At 45.9% G+C, this 19143-nt stretch overlaps 1 protein-coding gene and 1 long non-coding RNA gene across 2 annotated transcripts; both read left to right on the top strand.

Annotated features, from left to right (window-relative positions):
* The first annotated feature begins 5198 nt into the window (after positions 1-5198).
* LOC105947870 lies at positions 5199-6237 on the top strand. The gene is made up of 4 exons (XR_001924876.2): positions 5199-5397; positions 5483-5683; positions 5770-5922; positions 6003-6237. It is a non-coding gene; the product is annotated as an uncharacterized LOC105947870 (long non-coding RNA).
* A 3628-nt stretch (positions 6238-9865) lies between these two features.
* Positions 9866-18146, top strand: c1s (complement component 1, s subcomponent). The gene is made up of 11 exons (XM_002941207.5): positions 9866-10058; positions 11145-11355; positions 11444-11618; positions 12249-12374; positions 12687-12880; positions 13098-13251; positions 14139-14260; positions 15085-15157; positions 15410-15541; positions 15903-15977; positions 16813-18146. The coding sequence occupies exons 1-11, from the start codon at positions 10048-10050 to the stop codon at positions 17613-17615; spliced, it is 2076 nt and encodes a 691-aa protein (XP_002941253.2). The 5' UTR covers positions 9866-10047; the 3' UTR covers positions 17616-18146.
* Positions 18147-19143: the final 997 nt, after the last annotated feature.

Below are 19143 nucleotides of genomic sequence, written 5' to 3' on the forward strand. Positions count from 1 at the left end.
AGTAAGTGCTTGTGTGGGAGCAGTGTCTGTGTGGGGGCAGTAAATGCCTGTGTGGGAGCAGGAAGTGCCTGTGTGGAAGCAGGAAGTGCCTGTGTGGGAGCAGTAAGTGCCTGTGTGGAAGCAGTGTCTGTGTGGGAGCAGGAAGTGTCTGTGTTGGTGCAGGAAGTGCCTGTGTGGGAGCAGGAAGTGCCTGTGTGGAAGCAGGAAGTGCCTGTGTGGGAGCAGTAAGTGCCTGTGTGGAAGCAGTGTCTGTGTGGGAGCAGGAAGTGTCTGTGTTGGTGCAGGAAGTGCCTGTGTGGGAGCAGGAAGTGCCTGTGTGGGAGCAGTGTCTGTGTTGGAGCAGTAAGTGCCTGTGTGGGAGCAGTAAGTGCCTGTGTGGAAGCATTGTCTGTGTGGGAGCAGGAAGTGCCTGTGTTGGAGCAGTAAATGCCTGTGTGGGAGCAGGAAGTGCCTGTGTGGGAGCAGTAAGTGCCTGTGTGGAAGCATTGTCTGTGTGGGAGCAGTAAGTGCCTGTGTGGAAGCAGGAAGTGCCTGTGTGGAAGCAGTGTCTGTGTGGGAGCAGGAAGTGTCTGTGTTGGTGCAGGAAGTGCCTGTGTTGGTGCAGGAAGTGCCTGTGTTGGTGCAGGAAGTGCCTGTGTGGAAGCAGTGTCTGTGTGGAAGCAGTAAGTGCCTGTGTGGGAGCAGTAAGTGCCTGTGTGGAAGCAGTAAGTGCCTGTGTGGGAGCAGGAAGTGCCTGTGTTGGAGCAGTAAGAACCTGTGTGGGAGCAGGAAGTGCCTGTGTGGAAGGAAGCAGTGCCTGTGTGGGAGCAGGAAGTGTCTGTGTTGGTGCAGTAAGAACCTGTGTGGGAGCAGGAAGTGCCTGTGTGGAAGGAAGCAGTGTCTGTGTGGGAGCAGGAAGTGTCTGTGTTGGTGCAGGAAGTGCCTGTGTGGGAACAGTAAGTGCCTGTGTGGAAGCAGTGTCTTTGTTGGAGCAGTAAGTGCCTGTGTGGGAGCAGTAAGTGCCTGTGTGGGAGCAGTAAGAACCTGTGTGGGAGCAGTAAGTGCCTGTGTGGAAGCAGGAAGTGTCTGTGTGGAAGCAGGAAGTGTCTGTGTTGGTGCAGGAAGTGCCTGTGTTGGTGCAGGAAGTGCCTGTGTGGGAACAGTAAGTGCCTGTGTGTTAATGTAAGTATATTGCATTCAGTTTCTTTGTCCCCCCCTAACCCGCCATATTGTACTCACTATCCTCCCATCTAACCTGCCATATTGTACTCACTATCCTCCCATCTAACCCGCCATATTGTACTCACTGTCCTCCCATCTAACCCGCCATATTGTACTCACTATCCTCCCATCTAACCCGCCATATTGTACTCACTATCCTCCCATCTAACCCGCCATATTGTACTCACTATCCTCCCATCTAACCTGCCATATGAAAAATGAAGCAAGAAGGGGTGGGAACTTTATTATCACGGGGGGGTACGTTGGTTGATGAAAACGGGGGAAAAGATGAAATTTTGAACTCTTATTTTTCATCTGTCTATACATCTGAGGAGCCAGATAATGAAGGCTTCCCTTGTAATATGCCCAGTTCTAGTAATTTAGCTACTGACGCATGGGTCACTCGGGAGGAAATTCAAAAGAGACTTGAACATGTAAAGGTAAACAAAGGTCCAGGGCCGGATGGGATTCATCCCAGGGTATTAAATGAGCTGAGCGCTGTGATTGCCAAACCTCTTCACTTAATTTTTCAGGATTCATTGAGGTCTGGCATGGTGCCGAGAGACTGGCGGATTGCTAATGTGGTGCCGTTATTTAAAAAGGGATCCCGTTCTCAGCCTGAAAACTATAGGCCTGTTAGTCTGACATCAGTAGTAGGAAAACTTTTGGAAGGGGTAATAAGGGATAGGGTACTTGAATACATTGCAGTTCACAATACTATTAGTTTGTGCCAGCATGGTTTTATGCGTAACAGATCTTGCCAGACTAATTTAGTTGCCTTTTATGAGGAGGTGAGCAGGAACCTTGATGCTGGAATGGCAGTTGATGTCATCTACTTGGACTTTGCTAAAGCGTTTGATACAGTACCTCACAGAAGGTTAATGATCAAATTAAGGAATATTGGCCTAGAACATAATATCTGTAATTGGATAGAGAACTGGCTGAAGGATAGAGTACAAAGAGTGGTGGTAAATGGAACATTTTCTAATTGGACCAGTGTGGTTAGTGGGTACCGCAGGGGGTCAGTCCTTGGGCCTTTGCTTTTTAACTTGTTTATTAATGACCTGGAGGTGGGCATAGAGAGTACTGTTTCTATATTTGCTGATGACACTAAATTGTGCAAAACTATAAGTTCCATGCAGGATGCTGCCGCTTTGCAGAGCGATTTGACAAAATTAGATAACTGGGCAGCAAACTGGGAAATGAGGTTCAATGTTGATAAGTGCAAAGTTATGCACTTTGGTAGAAATAATATAAACGCAAACTATCTACTGAATGGTAGTGTGTTGGGGGTATCCTTAATGGAGAAGGATCTAGGGGTTTGTGTTGATAACAAGTTGTCTAATTCCAGGCAGTGTCATTCTGTGGCTACTAAAGCAAATAAAGTGCTGTCTTGTATAAAAAAGGGCATTGACTCAAGGGATGAAACATAATTTTGCCCCTTTATAGGTCCCTGGTAAGGCCTCACCTTGAGTATGCGGTGCAGTTTTGGGCTCCAGTCCTTAAGAAGGATATTAATGAGCTGGAGAGAGTGCAGAGACTGCAACTAAACTGGTTAAGGGGATGGAAGATTTAAACTATGAGGTGAGACTGTCAAGGTTGGGGTTGTTTTCTCTGGAAAAGAGGCGCTTGCGAGGGGACACGATTACTCTGTACAAGTACATTAGAGGGGATTATAGGCAGTTGGGGGATGTTCTTTTTTCCCATAAAAACAATCAGCGCACCAGAGGTCACCCCTTTAGATTAGAGGAAAGGAGTTTCCATTTGAAGCAGCGTAGGGGGTTCCTCACGGTGAGGGCAGTGAGGTTATGGAATGCCCTTCCTAGTGATGGGGTAATGGCAGATTCTGTTAATGCCTTTAAGAGGGGCCTGGATGAGTTCTTGATCAATCAGAATATCCAAGGCTATTGTGATACTAATATCTACAGTTAGTACTAGTGGTTGTATTTATAGTTTATGTATGTGAGTGTATAGATTGGTAGGTGTGGGTTAGGTGTGCTGGGTTTACTTGGATGGGTTGAACTTGATGGACACAGGTCTTTTTTCAACCCTATGTAACTATGTAACTAACTATGTAACTATGTATATTGTACTCACTATCCTCCCATCTAACCTGCCATATTGTACTCACTGTCCTCCCATCTAACCCGCCATATTGTACTCACTATCCTCCCATCTAACCCGCCATATTGTACTCACTGTCCTCCCATCTAACCTGCCATATTGTACTCACTATCCTCCCATCTAACCCGCCATATTGTACTCACTGTCCTCCCATCTAACCCGCCATATTGTACTCACTGTCCTCCCATCTAACCTGCCATATTGTACTCACTATCCTCCCATCTAACCCGCCATATTGTACTCACTATCCTCCCATCTAACCCGCCATATTGTACTCACTATCCTCCCATCTAACCCGCCATATTGTACTCACTATCCTCCCATCTAACCCGCCATATTGTACTCACTATCCTCCCATCTAACCCGCCATATTGTACTCACTATCCTCCCATCTAACCCGCCATATTGTACTCACTATCCTCCCATCTAACCTGCCATATTGTACTCACTGTCCTCCCATCTAACCCGCCATATTGTACTCACTATCCTCCCATCTAACCCGCCATATTGTACTCACTGTCCTCCCATCTAACCTGCCATATTGTACTCACTATCCTCCCATCTAACCCGCCATATTGTACTCACTATCCTCCCATCTAACCCGCCATATTGTACTCACTATCCTCCTATCTAACTCGCCATATTGTACTCACTATCCTCCCATCTAACCCGCCATATTGTACTCCACTATCCTCCTATCTAACCCGCCATATTGTACTCACTATCCTCCCATCTAACCCGCCATATTGTACTCACTATCCTCCCATCTAACCTGCCATATTGTACTCACTATCCTCCCATCTAACCCGCCATATTGTACTCACTATCCTCCCATCTAACCCGCCATATTGTACTCACTATCCTCCCATCTGACCTGCCATATTGTACTCGCTGTCCTCCCATCTAACCCGCCATATTGTACTCACTGTCCTCCCATCTAACCCGCCATATTGTACTCACTGTCCTCCCATCTAACCCCGCCATATTGTACTCACTATCCTCCCATCTGACCTGCCATATTGTACTCACTATCCTCCCATCTAACCCGCCATATTGTACTCACTATCCTCCCATCTAACCCGCCATATTGTACTCACTATCCTCCCATCTAACCTGCCATATGGTACTCACTATCCTCCCATCTAACCCGCCATATTGTACTCACTATCCTCCCATCTAACCCGCCATATTGTACTCACTATCCTCCCATCTAACCCGCCATATTGTACTCACTGTCCTCCCATCTAACCCGCCATATTGTACTCACTGTCCTCCCATCTAACCCGCCATGTTGTACTCACTGTCCTCCCATCTAACCCGCCATATTGTACTCACTATCCTCCCATCTAACCCGCCATATTGTACTCACTATCTTCCTATCTAACCCGCCATATTGTACTCACTATCCTCCCATCTAACCTGCCATATTGTACTCGCTGTCCTCCCATCTGACCTGCCATATTGTACTCGCTGTCCTCCCATCTAACCCGCCATATTGTACTCGCTATCCTCCCATCTAACCCGCCATATTGTACTCACTATCCTCCCATCTAACCCGCCATATTGTACTCACTATCCTCCCATCTAACCCGCCATATTGTACTCACTATCCTCCCATCTAACCTGCCATATGGTACTCACTATCCTCCCATCTAACCCGCCATATTGTACTCACTATCCTCCCATCTAACCCGCCATATTGTACTCACTATCCTCCCATCTAACCTGCCATATTGTACTCACTATCCTCCCATCTAACCCGCCATATTGTACTCACTGTCCTTCCATCTAACCTGCCATATTGTACTCACTATCCTCCCATCTAACCCGCCATATTGTACTCACTATCCTCCCATCTAACCCGCCATATTGTACTCAATATCCTCCCATCTAACCCGCCATATTGTACTCACTGTCCTCCCCCACTAGTTCAGCTGATTTATAAATAAAATACACATGGTTGTTGTTCTGCCGATTATCAAACAAATGCTGTCTGCCTGCTCCTTCAGGTCTCAGGGAGCGAGTCAATCCCAGAGGAAGTCACTGAAGAGAGAGAAGCCCAGACTCCTCCAGGTAGAGTTATTGAGAGATTCCTTTCCCTGATTGAGCCTAGAGGTGCCCATAGCCGTTAATAAAAACATTTCCAATAATGCTACAGGAATTTGATGACCCTGCACTGATCCCGGATAATTAGGCAATGATGCTAAAGCCTACAGTATTGAAACTCTGAGCCGAGTGACAGTGGGGGAATATGTGTCCAGACAACATGGAAGAGACAAGACCTGAGCATCAAGCTACGTAGCCAAGAAGGTCTATGCTGAAGAAGCCCAGTGTGTTCCTACAGTCTCCTCCCCTGCAGGTAAGGCGTTTGCCTTTATAGATATTAAAGTTGCAAAAATAAAATGTTAAACAAATTCACTAACTCTCATTTCTCTGCTTTTCTAGAACTCTCAAGCAACTGATAGGGCAATGTCTCTGCATTCCGTTTGGGGGAGAGAAGGTACAGCCTGGTTTGACTTTCTTCAGGCAGCTCCAACAGATGGACTAAACAGGGGGCCATAAAAGCCCAGTGTGTTCCTACAGTCTCCTCCCCTGCAGGTAAGGCGTTTGCCTTTATAGATATAGAATGAAGGGTTAAACAAGGCCACTATGTAACACTCATCTTTCTATTTACCCAGAACTCCTTTGCAAGCTGACGATGGCTCTGCATTCCGTTTGGGCAGAAGATGTACGAGGCTGATAACCCAGCACTATCCCAGAAGAGACCCCTATTGCACCATCCCACCGCAAGGAGGCAAATTGTCAGCCCCCTGTAATACCCCCGAGTAGCATTTTCTAAAGATAATTAAATGGCAGTTTGTACTGTTGTTTGAAAATGTAACTTTTATAAATAAATAAATAAATAATTATGGAGCTCAATTAGTTCTGGTGCCATTCAGTGTCACTAATCTGTAAGGGGACCCTTTCCAGTCTCCCCAGCACCAACCCCCCCCCCCCACACACCCAGGCGACTAATTCTCAGTACCTGGGCACCTGGGGCACAGTCCCTGGGCAGAGATCAGGATAAAGCCAACCCCATGCTGCAAACCTTTATAGGGAGTCAACCCAGTATAACCTATATAGGAGCTCCCAATCTAAAGGTGGCCATACACCATAAGATTTGTTGTTTGGCAAAGTCACCAAACATGCGGATCTTTCAGTATCCCGTGGGTGGGCAATATTGGGTTACTTTGATCGTTTGGCCCTAACAGTACCAGATCTGCTTCCAGTGGCGACACTATAGAGAAAGCAGACCCCGTGGCCACGGGGGGCTTGGGGGACATGGGAGACTGGACCGTGGGGTCTGCTCCCTCTATAGCTGTAAGTAATCCCCCTTCCCCAGCTGCTCAGGGAGTGGGGGGGGACACAATCGGGCAGATGGGTTGAGGGTGCGCGTCGGGCTCTTCCCAAGATGTTTTTTTGGGGGGGCCCAGCACTGCATTGTTTATCTCTCCATGTATTCATATGACAGGGATTCTGATCTTGTTGCCTGAATAGGACTGTCCTAACAACCATCATTGCAGAGGCTTCAGTATAGCACTTAGGGCTATTAGCAGAGTCAGACTGGGCCGGTATGACACTGGGAAAAAGTCCAATGGGCCCCTACTGTGCTCTGCAGCCCCCACCGACCCAGACTGCTCTGCCCAGCATCCACCACTGGCCCTCCCCCTGTCCAGAACTGAGTGTGCTCCCACCCTGATCGCGGAAAGGGGGTGGTTTGTGGTGGGGGGGCGTGGTAGTGGGGTAGCAGGGCTCATGACTGGGGTGGGGCCCTCAGGTGGCAGCCCCAGTGGGTTACTGAAAGTTTGGGAGGTAACTTTGGCAAAGAGGGGGGCTAGAACTTGAGGTCACAATGAGAAGAATTGTGTTAAAAAACAAAAACCCTAATATTATTTCAGCTCAACTACTGGCACTGCCCAACACTCATATGAATGGTGAAGACCAAGGGCTGCCTTAATAAAAGGGCTATAAAAGTTACTAATTCAGCCATTGATAGGTACATTCATATTAAGTTCATTCATAGAGTCTACTTGACACTGCAGCAAATTTCTAAAATACCAGGGGGCCTCCGACCTATGTCCTAAATGCCCAATGACGGTGGCTCTTTCTTTCATGTGTAAGCCAACATTCTGCTTCTGGAGCAGGGTCAGACTGGGGTGTCTAGGGCCAGCAGAACTGCCCCAGTGACGACATCAAATCCCACCCACTCACCCATACAACACTTTCTCCCTGTGATGGGGGGAGATGCACTGGCACCGAGATGCAGAAGTACCTGCGGTTAGCAGAGGGAGCGGGCCTGGGCCAGTCAGGGTCGGACTAGGGGGTGCGCGTCCCAGGCAGGGGCACACACCCCTACCCCCCCACCGGTCCTCCTCCCATGAATGCGAGTCAGGGGAGGACATCGGTGGCAAGGGAAGTGCCAACAGAGTCTGGTTTTCCCAGTGTCCCAGCGGCCCAGTCCCACCTTGGTACCAGTGGTGGCTACGGGGCCCAGTTGGACACTGCTCTGATGAGTGTAGGAAAATGATGGAAGTCAAACAAACCCCAAGACAGACTTTCCTGTGCCACTTCGGTTGGTCTTGTCTCCGTTTGAACAGAGACTACTTACAAGTCTCACTGACAATATGTCATCATTCCTTTACATTATATTGATTTCCCTAACTGTATTGTATTCCTGATCTGCCTTTTCATAATAAATCACTATATAAGAGTATGGTGTCCTGCTTCTGTTTCTTCATTCATAAGCACTGGGAATTCTACAAAGAACCTTTAAAGCAGATATACATTTGGAACAGAAACGTAACCAGCAGATACTTTTTATCATAATAAGTGACCTTCTTCAACCAACCTATTAAAGCGGCAAATGCATATGAGTAAATATAGCGATTTTAGATCTTTTCACTTTAGCCACCATTTTGTGATGTCCTGTTTGTCACTCACTTGTCATCACCTGACAGGAAATTATGCATCTCTAATGGTGGCCAAACATGTGACCATGACAAATGAGCAGATCTTCTCCCGGTATTCCAACCTAAGGTGGGCCATAGCAGGCTAATTCGATAATTTGGCCCTAGGGCCAAACGATTTGAGATCTGGCCAATTTTAGGCAAGATGTAGGTCACATAGGCCCATACACAGGCACATAAGCTGCCAAATCAGTCTGAAGGACCCAAATCTGCCACCTTTATTGTAACAGGAAGTAGTGTGGGAGTGTAGGCCTCTGTCCAGCCATTGGCTGATGGAACCCAGCAGTGTGAATGCCCTTGGTTTGTGTGTGAGCACAGACAGTAGAATTTAGAACTTTTGAAATTTACTTCCCCCCAGCATCAGACTGTCAAGGGTTCACTGGGGCTGCCGACTTGGGGCCCCCCATGCCCCAGTTACAAGCTCCTGCTATAGGCCCCCCCACATCACATACTGCCCCCACTGGTGCACGCAGTTCTGGACCGCCAGGCTGGGGAAGCGCCGGAGCGGGCTGATGGGGGGCTCAAGGCCCATGGGGTTTTTTCCCGGTGTCCCTCCAACCAAGATGGACCCTTCCCCCCCGATTTTCTTTTGTGTACACTGAATAAATGAAATTATGGTTTACAGTGTAAACAAGAACATAGGCTGATTATTAACATCTCTTCAGTCTGACCACCAGATGGAGCTTTTGGATCAATAACTACGCGGATCAGGAAAATAACGGGAAAAAGTACATTTTTGTACCAGCAATCCCTGCAGTGAACCTACCTTGGTAACCAAAGCGATTACAACATGGATGGTTAATGAAAATAACGATTTTGTATAAATCAAAAGTTTATAACACTGGGATCTGGCTGAATCAGTCCACATTATCCCTGTGGGCTGAAAATTATTCATATAAAATTATTGGTATATTATTTAGCAAGTAAGTAATACACAAGGTGTTATGTTGCACAGAGACTCACACCACATCACCCACAGTCACGGAATTGTGTTTTGTCCGCTATTTGCTCCAATGGATGGGCCAGAAGGCTAATGCTGTATGCACCGCCCAGAGGATGATGGGTAAATGTGCGGCACATTTTCTCCCAAATAAAGGGAAAGCTGATTGGGTCAGAATAGCACAGTAGTCTGGTAAGTTCAGCAGTGGGTTAGTAATGGCAAAAATACAGAAAATAACTTAACTACTTTTAATAGACTAGGGTGCACCCACCCTGCTTCTTTAGACAGCACAGTGTACATAAGAGTTGGAAAGGCTGATGCCCCGGGCTGGATTATCTATCTGACAAACATGGGCAGAAGAGGCCCCAGGACTTTCTGTTCATTTTGCTGAATTACGGGAAACCAGCTGATTTCATGATAATTCCCAGTTATTGTGAAATCATGGACATTCCCTCAGTTTCTACAGATGGGCAGATGGTCCCCCCTCTCTCCTAATGTGCAAACATACAGCGGCTGCTTCTCCCTCCCTTATGCAACTCCAGCCCACCCCCACCAAGCAGCCCACTAGGGATCAGAAATATTAACAGGGATAAAGGCGTGAAGCCCACTCACAATATGATCCCTCCTCCCCTCTGTACAGATCTGCATTCAGCTCCAAAATCCAGGCAATGTTTTATGTGCCAGTTACTGCGCTAACTGCCCCGTCTGTGCTTGCCGCACCCCTTTCCCCTCAGTCTCCTCTCTCAAACAGGATCTCCTGTGCTGAGATACAGAGTGATGGACCTGAGGTGAGTTCTGGGCTATATTTCTACTCCTTTCCTACAAAAGCAGCCAAGAAACCCCAGTCACCCAAAGAGCTTGACATCTACAACTCAAGGTTAACATTCCAAATCCAAAAGATTTTGGAGTAGATTATATAAGTGTAAGGTAAATGGATAGACTTCAAGAAGCCACATTACTGTCTAGGGCAGTGGTCCCCAACCAGTGACTCGGGGGCAACATGTGCACACCACAACCTTTGATGTTGCTCCCAGTGGTGTCAAAGTAGGGGCCATTTTTCAATTACTGGCTTGGAGGCAAGTTTTGGAATCCCAGAGACACAGTTTTCCTCCAAGCAGAGCCTCCTGCAGGCCAGCAGTCCCCATGGGGCCACCAAATAGCCAATCATTTACACACAGACAAGAGAAAGCCAAGTTCTATCAGGAAACAGCACATGATGTATTCAGGGGCTTGAAGCAAGGAGGAGGAATAGGGAGGGTATAGCAAGAGTAAAATATTTTGTGAGTCACATCCAAAAATTGTAGGAAAATCTACCTTGGGAGCTTGGGAAAAGCCAAGAGAGCCAGGGAACCTGCTGCCTCTGAGAATTCCAGGGAACCTGAGAGAGCCAGAGGACCTACTGTTCCTGAGAAAGCCAGGGAAGCGACTGGGCCTGAGAGAGTCAGGGAGCCTGTTGTGCCAGTCATGCAGAATAAAAGACATCCAAAATGTAGGGCATTTCCGGCCACATCCCCTGATCACGCTTGGTTGCCCCAGTCAAGAACTAACCCCTCTCAAACTGCCCATTTTCCACTTATCCACACCCAATTTCTGGGAGACAACTTAAATCATTTCAGACCTACAGGAGCCATACGGTGTCACTTGGATGTGGGACTGAGGTAGGTTTAGTTCTCTTTGGTTGCTCAAGATTTGAATGGGAAATACAATTCATCTATGTTCGACACGAACCTTGATTCTACAAGTCACCTTGTGAGTGCCAACTTCTATGGGTTTCCCGGAAAAGCTTTGCCGCTGTTGCAACCTTTATAGAAATTGCACCACCATCTTTGAACTTCTTAATGAAATCCCTAAGTCTAATAATTTTGTATCTCCAGTTGGTTTCTGATCCTACTCCTCTTGGGATGTGTCCATTCATCCTTCCCCTCCATGTATGGGGAAATCACATCCCCTAATTACCCCCAAGGATATCCCAACAATGTTGAGGAGACATGGGAGATCTCAGTGCCAGAGGGGTTTGGAATCCATCTTTACTTCATTCACCTGGACATTGAGCCTTCTGAGAACTGTGAATATGATAATGTGCAGGTAAAGGACAACCAGGTAGTGAGTTAATGCCAAGGGTGAGATGTAGTGCCCTATGTGCAAAACAGGGCTCTGTGCCTTTTCTCTGCAGGTGATGGTTGGAGATATAGTGGAAAAAAAGCTGTGTGGACGTCAGTCTGGGAGGTCCCATAGAAGACCCCTAGAAGAAAAATATTTCTACTCCAACTATTTGAAGCTCCTGTTCAAATCTGACTTCTCCAACCAGCAACGATATACTGGATTTGCAGCTTACTACAGAGCTGTGGGTGAGTTATGTTGCACATGTGTATAGAATCCATATTATACTGTGGTGCTTGCCACTATTCAAATGCCATTGCATTGTCACTGGGGGGGGGGGGGGGGGAGAATGATGCCCCTGCTTCTGCCTTACATCCAGTTACCTTTGTGGGGTTGATATTTGGCTACAAACCCTTCCTATTGACAAGCCTTGGGGCAGTGGTTGTTTTATTTTTCTAGTTCAAGGCCCCCTTGGTGTTCCTCCTTAAGTCATGCCCAAATCATGGTCAGTAACAAGGCTGCAATATAAGAAAACATCAGCGTATCAGTCATCCAGCCATAATTCCAAAAATATCTAGGACATCAAATAAGTGTCCCAAATCTCTCCCTTCCTGGTGATGAGGTTGGGCCCACCTTTGCACTGATGCAGCCTCTCCCAGCTGGAGCCATTGGGTGCCAAAGAAATTGAAGTAATTACCAGTCTCACCTCAAAAACCTTCACTTCCTGTTTCCTCTCTAGTTGCCTCTTTCTCATCCCAATCTTCTTTTCAACCTCTTTTTTTTATTCCCTGCTCCTCTCCATTTTTCATCCATATTTGTACCCTCCACTATTATTCTCTCACTTGACCTCCAGTCCATCTTTGTTTTCTCATTTTAAGATATCAATGAGTGCCAGGAAAGCACAGAAACTGTCTGCTCTCATTTCTGCAACAATTACATTGGAGGCTATTTCTGCTCCTGCCCTCCAGAATATTTCCTTCACCCAGATAACCACACTTGTGGGGGTGAGTATGCTTCTTTATGTAACACAGCATTGTTGAATTAAGATTGGTAAGTACGTTGCACAAACATACATTGCTTGATTCTTGGCCCTGGTGGCCATTTGTAGGCCATGGAACCCTTATATATCGTTGCATGAAACTGGCCAACCACTGGCCACTGCTATAAATAAGTAGGGGCCCATTGGACGTAAGACAAGCAAAAGCAGCTGGAAAAAAAAGCTATTTTTTTGAATATGTGAAATAATCTTTGGGTTTGCCTGCGCAGGATTATGGGTAATGTACAAGCCATGTTTTGTTTGCAAATCTCTCGTACAGTGAATTGCAGTGGGGGACTGTTTACGGACATACAGGGGATGATCAGCAGCCCTGGATTCCCGTCCCCATACCCTGAGAATACCCGCTGTGAATACAAAGTGCAATTGGAACATGGGTTTGAGGTCGTCATCCATTTCCAAGAAGACTTTGATGTTGAGGAATATGGAGATGGGAGCTGCTCTGACTCGCTAACTGTGAGTACCAAATGCTGGATGGATGGACCCACTCCACTTCAGCTTCTCCGTCACCCTGTATAACTCACCTATAGAAATGTAGGAAGACGGGATGTCTAATTTGGATTCAAATATTCCAGTAAGAATAAGATCATTTGGTTTCAAATTGTCCTTCCTACTACTCCTTCCTTTGTTATCATCTCTTTGCCCACCTGTTCCCCTTATCGATCATTCACAGATAAAAGCTGGGACACGCACATTTGGGCCTTTTTGTGGTAAAAGTCCCCCAAATCCTTCAGTCATTGAGACAGGCAGCAATGAGGCCGACATTATATTTCAAACTGACAGCGGCGGGGAGAATACAGGCTGGAAGGTTCGCTACTATGGGGATGGTGAGTGCATAATAACCATTTTGTTGTAGGACATAAACTGTGGAAATGGAAGGCAACAAAGAGTTTTCTTGGTGTTTTGGATCATTGGTGCCTTGGATCATTGCATGTGTGAGCACAATTAATAAATGGCTTAATGACCTGGAGATATCTTCTGCTGCCTTCCATATGTTGGATGTTCCTTAGACATTGGTAAAGTGGCATGGTTAGATAATTGGTACTAAAGGTAAGCTATGGTGCCCTTGACAGAAGATACAGAAATTGTAATGTGTTTTGACCCTCCCAGAGCCTACTCCCATTGTAGGGTTCACAGAACCACCAAGGACCCTCAATTTAGGAATAAGCTCGGGAGCAAGACTTAAGCCCTTAGCGAGTGTGGCCTGAAACATTTAAGTCACAAGTAACATTAAACTCTTTGAGAGTCTGGGAGAAATTACTTATGGAAAATGGAAGTATCTTCTCATAGCTGAACCCAGGTAGTTGGTCTGGAAGAGTCAACCTTGAGCTCCAAACCACTGGACATTTCTAGCTGGGAAAGTCTACGTATGAGACATACCTAATTCCAACATAGTTTAAGGTTTACTTTGTTTAGGACAGACTCTCAAGGGGCTGAGAGACACCCTCTTTCACTCTCCTGTCCTGGTAACTTGATTTGAAAGTAAGAAATTGATCATGGACTGGACATTCATTGGCAAGTTAGCAATATATATATAAATATATAGCAAATGGTTTCGAGGTTTAGCCTCCCTAAACCTTCATGATTCTCCTATGCTGCAGATAGAGAACTAATAAAACCTGTGCGGCAAGGCTGTATATTGTATATACATTTATTTATATATATACAGTGGGATGAGCCCCTCAATATGGTTACTCTCTTTGTTCTTCCCCAGCCATACAGTGCCCCGTGCAGGTCATCTCAAACTCTATTCTGGATCCTCAGCAAGAGAAATATGTCTTCAGGGATGTGGTGAACGTGACATGCGTGGAGGGTTATGAGATTGTGAAGGACCAGGTGACAATGCGGCACAACAACAGAGAGCGTTACTGCTGTCCCACTAATATTGGCCACGGATCCTACATTTTCTGTACTTCTAGGAGTTACTTTTTCTAGGGGCAGGTCGTGGGGAAAACCAGGCTCATCTATTAAGTAGGGCTTTCCAACCTAGGGTCCTAGGGGTTTTAATTCAGCAGCAATTGACGGGGCAACACTGATATAAAAAGTGGCTGTTGCCATCTTTCTCTACTGTCATCATCTTGCCTTACATCAGTGATCCCCAACCAGTGGCTCAGGGGCAACATGTCGCTCCCCAACCCCTTGGGTGTTGCTCTCAGTGCCCCCAAACCAGGTAGTTATGTTTGAATTCCTGACTTGGGGGCAAGTTTTGGTTGAATAAAAACAAGATTTCCTACCAAATAAAGCCCCTGTAAGCTGATAGGGTGCATAGAGGCCCTAATAGCCAATCACAGCCCTTATTTGGCTCCTCCATGAACTTTTATGGTACTTGTGTTGCTCTCCAAGTCTTTATACATTCGACTGTGGCTCACGAGTAAGAAAGGTTGGGGACCCCTGCCTTACATTATCCACTTACCCAACTCTTTCTTTCTTAAAGGGGCCACACACTGCATGGCAGTCTACCCTATCAGCCTACTTCCCCCCTTTTAGCATCTAACCATTTGATTTGTTATCCTCTATACTAGGCTCTTTCACTATACCTTCTATTTCCTGTTAGACATATCAAACGTGCTTGTCTCTTTCCATCTTCCCCACAGATGTCTCTTTCATATCTTCTCATTTTCTTTCCTTTATCTAATGTTGTTCATGTTTTTTTTCCCCAGAAAACTCTTAGATCTTTTATATCCACCTGCCAAGGAGACGGGACCTGGAAGAATATGCACTTCCAGTGCCAACGTGAGAACCAAACATTTCTGTAACAGAAACACTCCCAGGACACAGATAAGAACTCATAAACATCCTGGTGGTCTTTGCTAACTATGGATGAGCTCATTTAAGAATGTTAGAGAGGTTAAGTCTAGTTGCAACAGCTCTGATTGGCCTAGTGCTGTTAGAATAATACAAGCTAATCCCACATTGGTTGTATAGGTTATTGCTCTGCAAATTTACACCTATATTAACCTATACACCTATATTCTCTCTTTGCAGTGGTGAATTGTGGGGAACCTGATCCTATTGACAATGGTAATGTCTTCTCCAACACTACCACTTATGGCTCAGAAATCACATACAACTGCTCAGATGAATACTACGCCCTAACTCTGCCTGCCGGTGAAGATGGTAAGTTTTAGGGAACAAATATGGTCTTTGTATATCGGTAGAAATTGCCATAGACAATTGTGGCAACACCATGTTTTAAATGGCCACTATGGGCGCTGTTGTTACAATCACTCAACTGATATGCTCGGAGCTCAGATTCACTCATACTAAGGGAAAAGGAAGCTTAGATATGCCCAACTGATATAGTACACAGGGTACAGGGCTGTGCACTCTCCCATGTTTGTAGAGCAGGTCATGGTGTAATGGGTACATGACCATAAATGTACCTAGGAGATTGATTTATTAGACAGTATGTTTTCCATTGAAGCAGTCCCCAGGATGGGCATGTAGTGATGAGCCTTATCTGCCTTTCTGCCCACAGGAACCTACAGCTGCTCATCATATGGATATTGGGTCAATAGTAGAGGAAATAAGGAACTTCCTATATGTACCCCAGGTGATTCTATACTGTCTCTGCTCTGTATAAACATCTCTCTCTTGTGACTAGTCTGTCAATGCTTTTTCTTTTTGCGTTTGTCTCATTCTGTTTTCAGACTCTCGTCTGACTCTCAATTGACTCTCAATAATGGCAGTGAGATTGCTGGTAATGGTGCCCAAGCTTCCATAACACGCCCAACTATTAGGCTTTGCTGGGCTCTGAGCCAAGAATCTGTTGTTAGTGGCCAGTGTCGGACTGGCCCACCAGGATAACTCCCGGTGGGCCCAGGGGTCAGTGGGCCCATAGATGGAAGGATAGATGTTAGCATGTAAATAAAAGAGACTTGGAGAATAAAGTGGTTGAGTGAGTAAAGAAGGAAAAATAGCCTGGAAAGTGGGCCCCATGGTCTAAGGTTTTCTGGTGGGCCCTGGGGTCCCAATCCTGCACTGTTAGTGGATAACCTCTAGGGCCAGGAAAGCATCCAGAAAGTTTTTGGTGAATTTGGGATTATCACTTGCCCTTTCCAGTGTGTCCACAAAATCCCAGTAGCCTTATTGGCTGTTTAGGGCCATCCCTTCTATTTCATCATTTCCTGACCTGGGCGTTGTTGCTTGAGAACTAAGGCATATCTATTGTTCTTTTTCTCCTGCCTCTAGTCCTGCCTGGTTCTGCCTTGGTAATGATTTTGTCCTGTTTCTCTGTCCCTCTTCTGTCTGTCCTTCTTCTCCACCCACTCCATCCTGTCCTGTTTCTCCACCAACTCCATCCTGCTCAAGTCTAAAGCTTCATGTATCTCCCCTCTCCACCTTTCTACCTACCTATATCCCTTTTAACCCAGACATATTCTTTCCAGTTTGTGGGGTCCATCAGTCTGACAAAAGTGGCCGGATATTTGGTGGCACTAGAGCTAAACCTGGGCAGTTTCCATGGATGATCCAGTTCACTGACATAGAATTAGGCGGCGGTTCCCTAATATCTGATCGGTGGGTCCTGACAGCTGCTCATGTGGTGAATAAGAAAATCTTCCCAACGATGTTTGGGGGTGTGATGAAGTTTTTCCCGAACACTAATTTACAATCCCAGGAGAAAAGACTGCAGGCCAAGAAAATTATTATTCATCCTCTTTATCAGGATAATGAAGATACTGAAGGCCAAAGTAACTTTGACAACGACATTGCTCTGGTCCAACTGACTAAGAAAGTCAAACTGGGCTCATGTATCTCTCCCATTTGTCTTCCAAGGAGGGGACTTGCCCCCGTCGTTAATGAGGTTGCCACTATAGCAGGATGGGGTAAAACTGAAAAGAGAGAATCTGCAGTTAATTTGCAGTTTGCGAGTATTTCTCTCAGCTCCATGGATAAATGTAAGAAGGCGACTGGTGGAAAGGGTTATTTCACTCCAAACATGCTGTGTGCAGGATCTGATGTAGGGAAGGACAGTTGCAATGGTGATAGTGGGGGTCCACTCATGTTCACTGACCCACAGGACAGCAGCAAAATGTATATGGCTGGCATTGTGTCCTGGGGCCCACGGGACTGTGGAACCTATGGCCTTTACACCAAGGTGGATAATTACCTTGACTGGATTGAGGAGACAATAGCAGCGGTGGAGAGGGAAGAGCAGGAGGAGGTGGAGACACAGGTGGTGTGTGAGTGAGTGTTGCTCTCCAGAGAGACAGTCATGACATTGAGACAGTCATGACGTCACGTCGGAGCCAGACTGCACCTTGTATACTACAGATATCTCCTTATACCCCAGAGAATACTTCCTGTTGAACTGAAGCAACAGAATGGATAATTAAAGCAAATACAGTTCTTCTGTGCTCAGATACATTGGGAATCGCACTATATACGCCTATAACGCAAACTCATCATGGAGCATCACAGTACCCATCATTCTGTAACTTCATTTCATTCATTCGTTTAAAGGCCAACTTGTGCCATGTTATGTTATATACAATTGTATTTCATATATAATAGTTTTCCTGTTTCTTTCTTTCCTAGACAGCTCCTATAAACTGACCCATGTCTAAGCTGCCAGTGTCTGTGAGGCTTTCTGGCCACAGCCTTCCTTTTTACCCCCCATAGTCCTTCTATTATGTTACAATAGAAAGGGGCTAGAAATGGTTTGCTCCAAAGTAGGTATATGTAAAATTGTAATGTCCTTTTAATACATTTCAGCAAAATGCCCTTATTTCAGATTTATCTATTCTCATGTAATTCTATCACATTCTCTGGAACATTAGTGGTGAGGTGCTGGCCACGGGTTCCGTGGGTTTACCTGTGGGTCAGGTGGGTTTGGGCAGTAAAGCAACATCAAAAGCGGGTTACTGGCGGGTGCGGGTCACGCCCTTCTGCCTCCCCCCCCCAGCCTGCCCTGACCTGGTGCCTGTTTTGGACTGTCTTTTGATTGCTGCCAAGACCAATTGCCAGTTTTCTGCCACACCGACGTGGGCACCTTGGGGGGTGCGGGCCCCTGGGGCGGCATCTCATAAAGGAGTAATTCACCTTTAGATTAATAGTTTTAGTATAATATACAATTTGCAATTGGTCTTCATTTTTTATTATTTGCGTTTTTTGAGTTATTTCGCTTTTTGTTTAGCAGCTCTCCAGTTTGGAATATCAGCAGCTATCTGGTTGCTATAGTCCAATTTCACCTAGCAACCAGAGAGTGGTTTGAAAGAGAGATGGGAATTTGAATGGAGGAGGGCCTAAATAAGTAATACAAATGAGCAATGACAATAAAATTGTAGCCTCACGGGGCAATAGTTTTGTGGCTGCCGGGGTCAGTGACCCCCATTTGAAAGCTGGAAAGACTGCTAAGAATAGGCCATTCTATAACTTACTAAAAGTTAATCTAAAGGTTGAAACCTAGCAACATTTCAATTGGTCTTCTTTTTTTTTATAGTTGGGGAACTATTTGCCCTCTTATTCTTCTACATTTTCAAATGTAACTTTTCCACCAAGATAATATTGCCTATTAGTGACATCAAAACACATCTAGTTATTAGGAACACCCTATGATAACTACGTTTTACAGGTCCTTCCATTCACCAATAATTCAGCTGCAATGCGAGACCTACTTTCCTCCAATCCAGTTGCGCAAAGCTTCGTTAGTGGGAATCGGCGGCCTTACAGTGAGACTGTAGAGTGAGGCAATGAGACTGTAGAGTGAGACAGTGAGA

Source organism: Xenopus tropicalis, chromosome 7 (assembly GCF_000004195.4).
Source record: "Xenopus tropicalis strain Nigerian chromosome 7, UCB_Xtro_10.0, whole genome shotgun sequence".
Classification (NCBI taxonomy): Eukaryota; Metazoa; Chordata; class Amphibia; order Anura; family Pipidae; genus Xenopus; species Xenopus tropicalis.

Coding starts and splice junctions, on each gene's coding strand:
- c1s (XM_002941207.5), top strand. Junction 11,356..11,443: donor GTGAATATGATAATGTGCAG/GTAAAGGACAAC, acceptor TTTTCTCTGCAG/GTGATGGTTGGAGATATAGT. Junction 15,158..15,409: donor TATGCACTTCCAGTGCCAAC/GTGAGAACCAAA, acceptor CTCTCTTTGCAG/TGGTGAATTGTGGGGAACCT.